This window comes from Protopterus annectens, chromosome 3.part1, assembly GCF_019279795.1.
Source record: "Protopterus annectens isolate FY-2018-M chromosome 3.part1, PAN1.0, whole genome shotgun sequence".
Taxonomy (NCBI): domain Eukaryota; kingdom Metazoa; phylum Chordata; order Ceratodontiformes; family Protopteridae; genus Protopterus; species Protopterus annectens.
The window spans coordinates 1,365,577,016-1,365,585,390 of NC_056732.1; the positions used below are offsets into that span (position 1 = coordinate 1,365,577,016).

General features: G+C 34.6%; 1 protein-coding gene across 1 annotated transcript in view; it reads right to left on the reverse strand.

Annotated features, from left to right (window-relative positions):
- Window positions 1–2,778: 2,778 nt before the first annotated feature.
- The window catches only part of LOC122797778, a 167,507-nt gene continuing 161,910 nt past the window's right edge, over window positions 2,779–8,375 (reverse strand). The window contains exon 5 of the mRNA XM_044066298.1: window positions 2,779–3,083. Within this exon, the coding sequence (XP_043922233.1) occupies window positions 2,933–3,083 (151 nt within the window). The 3' untranslated portion in view covers window positions 2,779–2,932. The remainder of the gene's footprint in view (window positions 3,084–8,375) is intronic.

Below are 8,375 nucleotides of genomic sequence, written 5' to 3' on the forward strand. Positions count from 1 at the left end.
GTGTGTGTGTGTGTGTGTGTGTGCGTACATACTAGTCTACCTTGGAATGCAATCTTTCTGCATAGCTCACTACTGTGGGCCTATCCTCTTGCTGGACATAGGTATGCCTATCATGTAATGTCCATCCACCACACAGGTCCTGTGTCAGATAATACACTGGCAGTGTTTGTGTTGCATGCTATCAGTACATGGCTACATCCATTTCTGTTTCTAACCTCAATTCCCTGACCAAGGGTATGTTGCAGACTATTCTATAACACCAGCACCTTGCTTAGTGTATGGCAGCAGTGTTCCACATATGTGCCTGTGTGGTAGCCTCTGTCCTCCATCTACATACAAAGCTTTGCACATATGTCATGCTGTTGGGGGATGTTCTGTTGAAGGCTGTGAGTATATCACACTGCCATTGCTGCCATGAGTCCACTGCTGTTGTATCTCCCATACATAGAGTAGGGCTGGGGCCATATATGTGTGGGCGTCACCTACACAATACATGTGTTCCCTTATGCACAACAGAGGCCAGTGTATGTAAAGTCGTATATGGGCCTGTATTATTGAGTCTAGGTGGATTGCACCATAAATGACCTAGCCTGTTACAAAATGTGGGCGTAGCAGGGGTGAGCTGCCACAAGGTATCTGGCTGTACAGTACCCTATACATCACCTGTATTGACATTACTTACACGAATCGGGGTACTGCAAGCCTACTACCTTCTGCCATATAGACTGTTCTCTTTGTTGGTGTGCTCGTGATGGTGACAGTTATGCCTTATTATGTACCAGTTACAACCCATTTGATCACAAAACGGCTTTACCTCCTACTGACTTTGTACAGAGTGTAGACAGAGGCTACTTAACTCCACACTTGCAGTACATACTGTTGATTATTTGGTATCCTATGGCCCAGTCTTTCTGTTGGCCTGGACAGCAACAGTTGTGAACCTTTCTAGACTACTGTATTAGTGTAACTGTTTCACAGTTGCAATACTCTGTTTATATGGTTGTCAGTATCTGAACAGCTATATGACATGGCATATAGAACTGTTATAGTTCACACTTAAAGGAATCCCATTTCTGAAAACCTGAGTGTGGTGTCTTTCCTATGAACTTTCTATGGGTATAGGTTGCTGGCAACGATTGACATTTGCATGGGTGGCCTATACAGTGTCCAGTTGTTCAGGTTTTAACTGTAAGCATAGTGGCTGTTCCATATTGTGTGCACCATCTACATATGTATCTTACTGTACACATATCTATGTGCGTATGTGTAGTCACATGTATATATATATATATATATATATATATATATATATATATATATATATATATATATATATATATATATATATATATATATATATATATATATATATATATATATATATATATATATGTATGTATCTGCATATCTGTGTCTGTGCATCTGTATCATGTTGATGGCTTCCACATATTACATATCCTATGGGAGGCAGAATGTACTTGGTAGTGTATTGCAGGATGCATGTGTTTGGCTGTGGGGGGGATGCCTATTCGTATAAGACATATAGTGTGTGAGGCCTCTCAACCCCATTAACGATGCATGTGGACATATGTGTATTTTTTAATCTGCCATTGCTATCTACAAATGTATGGCCATATATACCTATATATATATATATATATATATATATATATATATATATATATATATATATATATATGTCTGCTAACATATATATAACTATGTCCATATATACCTACATAGATATATATCTTCATACACATATGTAACATGCTGTGTGTATGTAGACATATAGGTGTAGACACATATATGAGTCAATTTAGGCATATGCATATATATATATATATATATATATATATATATATATATATATATATATATATATATATATATGCATATATAGTGATATATATGTATATAGAGTTAGTAAATATATATATATATATATATATATATATATATATATATTTACATATATAGATATGTTGTATCTGTTTAGATTTTAATATAGTTACACACACAGGCATCTAGGTGTTGGTATACATTCTCTGTACTGTTGCATGACAGGACTGGATGATATGTTTTTGACTTTCTGTGTATCTGTCATGGCTTAGTGGTACATCACTTTGTCTAGGGTGTGCAGGGTCCTTGGCTTGAGCCTTGCAAGAGCTGTTTATTTTGTTTCTGGGCAGAACACGGTCCATTGGATGCAGAGTGATTAAGGCACTTTAATGCAGTTGTAAGCAGATATGTGTGGGTTTGCATGGAGGTAAGCATTGCCTACACAGGTTAATCAATTTAGAAGCTAACTGAGTGTAAATCCGGGGGTGTTTGTATCTATTTTTGTTCCAAGTGAATGTCCCTCACAGATGTCCATGGTGAGGACTGAGAATCCTTGATCACTGACCAAGAGGAGGGATCTCACATACCTATGAACCTATAACATGCCCAGTTGTCTAGGTTATGTTTAAAGAAGGATAGTGAGCTCCATTGCTTAACATGCATGGAAAGTTTATACCCGAGTTTTGGGAGATGCATGGTTGTTTTTGCATTCACCAGCAATGTAGAACAGCTGGGCTCTTGCCACTATTTCACTCTATCTCTGACAGAGATTATATGATCCTTAATAATATAAAATCTTCTCAAGATTTTACAAAATGATTCTGTCATTGAATTAGAAAACAACTTACACCAAAAATGAATGCACAAAAATAAGCTTTATTTTTTCAAGAAGAGCATCAATTATAGCAAAGTAGAAAACAATATGTGATCTTTATTGTATGTCATGCATTCTGTCAGAAAAAAATATTAATTTTATCTTAGTTTTCTGTTGTATCCTACTGCATTTTATGATTCTGAAACAAAGTAATTGCAAGATTTAAACTCGTCCCACCACCATTATCTAAAGTACAGAAAAATTTCAGTGTATGCATTAAGGAGTGTAGTCGCGAAGGCGTTTAACTTCCCAGGTACAGGGGTCATCAAACTCTACAGTTGCTATAGGATAAGTTCCTGATCTTCCATCCCAGGATAGCTCAGCATTGCACCATTTATTTTCTGGGCATTTCCAAGTATTGAGCAACCTAAATAATAGAAAAATCGAAATTACACATTTATTAATACTGAAACAGTTATTTTATGGTTTCAATAGGACAAAAACACTTTTGGATGCAGTTGATTATGCTGATGTGTTTATACAGCACAAACATTTAGACAGTAAATCTTAAGCTGCTCGACTACCCCGTCTTGTCTGCTAAAGTCCTTTCACCCAACTCTCTTCCACTGTACTTTTTCCAACATAGAGTTATATGTTGCAAGCCATGTTGTTTTACTTTACATTTGCATGCTTGACAGACAGTCCCTATTTTCTTCTGTGATGCCTTAGCGCACCCCCATGAGTGCTGGCAATCTATATCAGCAGCTCACCTTTCCAAGGAAGACTAGCCCTTCTAAATGCATTAGACAAGGATTATGCTCCATATCTTACTGTGTTCCACCTTTTTCCTGAATTTCTTAGTCTGTTATTAGAAATTGGCTGCAGCAGCAGTAAAAGAAGACAGATTCAAGTGCAGCCATTTCTTTGATGAACATCGTGAATTTGAACTAGGCAATAACGTTACCTATGCATTTCCATAATTGACCGATATTACTTATTATAACACCAACCAGCCCAAATAACATCCAATATTATTTGCGAACGACTCAGCTTTCTCCAGGTCTGAGAATTCTATAAAAATCATAATTCTGTTGGTTGCAAACCTTCCTTGATCCAGACTCTCATTTACAAGAAACAACTAAAGATTAATTTTACAAAAATAAATGCAAAGCATTTTGCTACCCAGTCAAGTCTAGCTTAGACTCACTCATTTGGAAAGGCTACTGTCCAAACATAATGCACCTGAATCTAAATGAGGTATCTTGACCTGTAGCTTGATCCTGAGTTTTTGTTGTGTGACTACATTTTGAAAACTCACGATAAATCTCCTTATCAACTGATTATTCCTTTCCATACATACTCTTACTAAAAGTTTTGGCTATCCTTTTAGAGTCTTCATCCTTGTGGAATATGCTCTCCTCATACAAAAGATTCCATATCAGTACCTCCAAATTAAGTAAAACAGGTCCAGCAGCATTTTCTTTCCTCTCCAGAAGGTAATCTATATAAAGGTACACATTTTATACATGCCAATTAAGGCAGAAACTAAAATGTATCTGACTGCCTATGGCTTGCCTAAATTCTGCCATTTCACAGCCCTACTCACATTTCATAAACTTCTCTATTTCTTTCCGTCCTTAAGTGAGCCGTACACACTGAATACTATTATTAGGGCATTTACATGTCTGCCTCATTATGTGAAAATGCATTCAGTTATCAATTTATCCAAATTATGGATGGTGCAGTGGTGCAGCGGTTGTGTTGTTATCTTACAGCAACAGGTCCGCTAGTTTGATTCTTGGCTGGGGTGCCTTCTGTGTGGAGTTTGCATGTCCTCCTTCCATTCATGTGGGGTTACTCTGGTTTCCTCCCATTACCTCACAGCAAGAGATTTCTTGGTTTGATTCTTGGCTGGGGTGCCTTCTGTGTGGAGTTTGCATGTTCTCCCTGCATTCATGTGGGTTTTCTCTGGGTACTCTTGTTTTCTACCACGTTATAAAGACATGCATCTGGAGTGTTTCTCCCTGGGCCTCTGCTAAAAATTGGCTTCAGTCCAAATCAAACTTTCCTGATAAACAAATGTTAAATAAATAATTTGGACAAACTTTAACATGAGGGCTTATTGTCCATTCATGTTTATGGTTGAAAGCTTTATACTGTAATTAGTTTCAGATTTATTTCTTACAACCTTGTTTATTTATGGAACAAATTCCCAATACATATATTTAACTCCAGCTGTATGAACACCTTTAAGACTTTACTAGATTCTTTGCTTCCCATTTGATATATTTTGTAAATACTAATTTGGAGTCTATGTTTTGACATGACATTTGGCTTGAATACAAACATACATTGAACTTTGAACTATAAACTATCAATAACACCTCTTGCTACTTTTCCCTTCTTTCATCCAAGAGCAAATTTCTATTGCAAGCATTTCTATGAAATTATATGACTGTTTTTTTCTTCTCTTCATATCTAATCAGATCCCTATATCATTTCATATTCTTCTTTAACTGATGACCCAGTCATTTCATATGTCTGCAAACATATAAACATAGCAATGCATCAGAATTCAGTTTTTATAGTACATGCAAGGTTTAGAGAATACATTCAGATTCTGTACTCTCTATATTACAACCATAGTTTTATTCATATGCATTTCCTTAAAGATCTACCACTCAGTGAATGAAAACTTCATGCAAGTGTACTTAATGACACAGACTAATTGAAATAAAGTTTAGGGCAGGTTTTACCTGTGTACTGAATCTAATATAAGATCATAGCTGAATGAGAAAATTTTTGACAAGTATGTTTTTTTTCTATTTTACCTAATGTTGTATATCCATGTAGCTTGTAGACATTAATAAAATGGGTGTGTAGAGCTTCTGTCGCATGCAGGGGTCTTTACCTTTTTCAAAAAATATTTTTCATGTTATTACCTGCTGTTATTTTAGGTAATTGGGGGGGGGGCGTAGCCCCCTACATTTTGCAACCAGTTTTTACTGATGTTATATGTTTTAATGTATTTTTAATGGATACACATGTATATCATAGTGCATAAACTGCAATTATGTGGGTGCCCCCCCCCCTAACTTTATATTCTAATTCCAGGGTCGCACTACAGTGAGGAACAGGGCATATGCCTGCCAGTGCTGTTTTTCGGTCAAATGAGTTTTCGATCATATGGGTTTTCGGTCAAATGAACCTTTGGTCATTTGGTCTCAGTCAAATGGCCTTCGGTCATATGAAATTTCAGTCATATGTAGTGAACCCATATATATATATATATATATATATATATATATATATATATATATATATATATATATATATATATATATATATATATATATATATATATATATATATATATATATATATTCACTTTATAAACTTGAAATATTGAAATATTGACTTTCAGTATTTCTAGACTATAAAGCTGAGTTTTCATAATAGCAAAAGTGTATAACTGCGAATCTAGAAATGTTGAATTCACGGTTATGGTTTTACGGTACGAGACGTGGAATGCATTGTGTGGATGGTGTACAGTTTAGTATGTTGATTTAGGTGGAATTTAAGGTAATTGACTATTTTTTAAGGGTTTTGGGTAGGTGTTTGAGTGTATGTGAGTGTGTTTGGAAGTTGTACGTGTGGGTTAGGGTACACAGGTAAAAGTATGAGTGTTTAAGTGTTGAAAGTGGTGGTAGTGTCTGTATATATGTGATGTGTGTGTGTGTGTGTGTGTGTGTGTGTGTGTGTGTGTGTGTGTGTGTGTGTGTGTGTGTGTGTGTGTGTGTGTGGGACTGTAGAATGTTTAGTTGTGAGTTTACTGTCTTTTTCTGTTTGGTGCAATCTCGGAGTTAATATATATAAGTAATAGGAGTGTGGGAGGCGCAGGGGGGCTTGCCCCCATGCTTATTAATAGTGTAGGTTTGCTAATTTGTGTTTTTGTGTTTGTGTGTGTTTTGTTTGTGTTTTGCAGTGTGGGTAGGCTGGTGTATGTGTGGTGTGGTATATGGTGCATTTAACTCTGTGATTTTTACTTTTGTGGCTTTGGGGTTTCGGCATGTTGCAGATTCGACTTCATAGTCTCGAAATACTGAAATTCGATATTTCAGTATTTCAAGATTATAAAGTGAATATACATATATATATATATATATATATATATATATATATATATATATATATAGTTAGTTAGTTAGTTAAATAAATAGAAAGATATATTCTCTCTAAATGTTGTTATCCGAATACATACATGTTCAGCATATGTGTATTTTATGAAATGATAATCCAATGTTTTATTTATTCCAGTAGCCCTCTCCTTTGACTTATTACCCTTTCATTCTTACCAAATGTTATTCTCAAAAATCTTTTTTATTTTATTTTATGAAATATATTTCATTTATTTTATTTATCTCACCATTTTCCACACACTTAATTTTATTCAATACAAACCAGTTTAATAGATTTTTGATACAACCTCAATTATCCATCCGTTTTTTTCTTTAAAACTATATCATCTGCATATGTCGTACATATTGGTAATATAACATTTCCTTCCATGTCATATCTTGCTTCCCTCATTTCATATGTACATGCCTGTACTACTGCATTCATTACTAATACAAATAAGCTCATACTCATCTGGAATCCCTGTTTTACTCCTCTCTTAATAGTTATTTTTCCCATCCATCCTTTTATCATAACTTGTCAAGATTTTTTTATAACAGTTTTTATTACATTAATATTTTTCTCCTGAGCCATATGCCTCTAAAATCTGCCACTTTGCTTCATGGCTTATTTATCAAAAGATTTAGCTACATCAGATGCTAGCCATCTCAAATCTTTGTTTTCTTTCAGTATCATATTTCCTACTTCTTTCACTATGCTTAACATTTCTTTCACATCTCTTCCTTTTATGCTACAAACCACTTTTCCTATTACCTCATCCAATACTGTCGCTATCCTTTTTGTTGTATTTTCATAAACATCTTATAATCAGTATTCCCAGGTATTATAACTTCCATTTTTTATACCTTTTCTTTCATCCTTTTCCTTATAAATTTTATTAGTCTCCTACATGTCTTCTTCCATTATACTTTTCTTCATCCATTTATTTAATATTTTAAAAAATATCTTTCACCTTTTGTTCATTTCCTTAAAATACTCATAACTTATACAATTTAACCCTGTGACAGATTCATTATCATTTTATCACCTACTTCATTCTATTGTTATATAAATTTCTTAAAAAATTCTAACTTTTACAGGTTTGTTTTTCACTTTTCATTCTGTTTGTTCATCAATTTCCTCTGTTTTATACTTTGTCACTACAAAATTTTCTACCACCTGCATAATATCTCATTGCTTCTGTTTTATGTGTGAAGTGTTATCACAGTTAATCTAGCAATGTACTCACTGTATACTTGTATATTGTAGTTTGCTTGTAAGTCTAGTAATTTTCTAAAATTGTGGGGCTTTTCTCCCCAGGCTTCCACTGAATATAGGTCTTGTGACCCATTTGGACTATCCTAGTTAACAAATGTCAAATAAATAAATCAGATAATAAATGATGTCTCCCTTGCCATCTAAGATAGCATCCACCCTTCCTCCTGTAATTTTTACATCTTTTCCTCAATAAGATGAACTCTCTTTGTTTTTCTTTCAAAAAAAAAACTTTGCCTATTTTGCCAATGCAACATGATTGCTAACA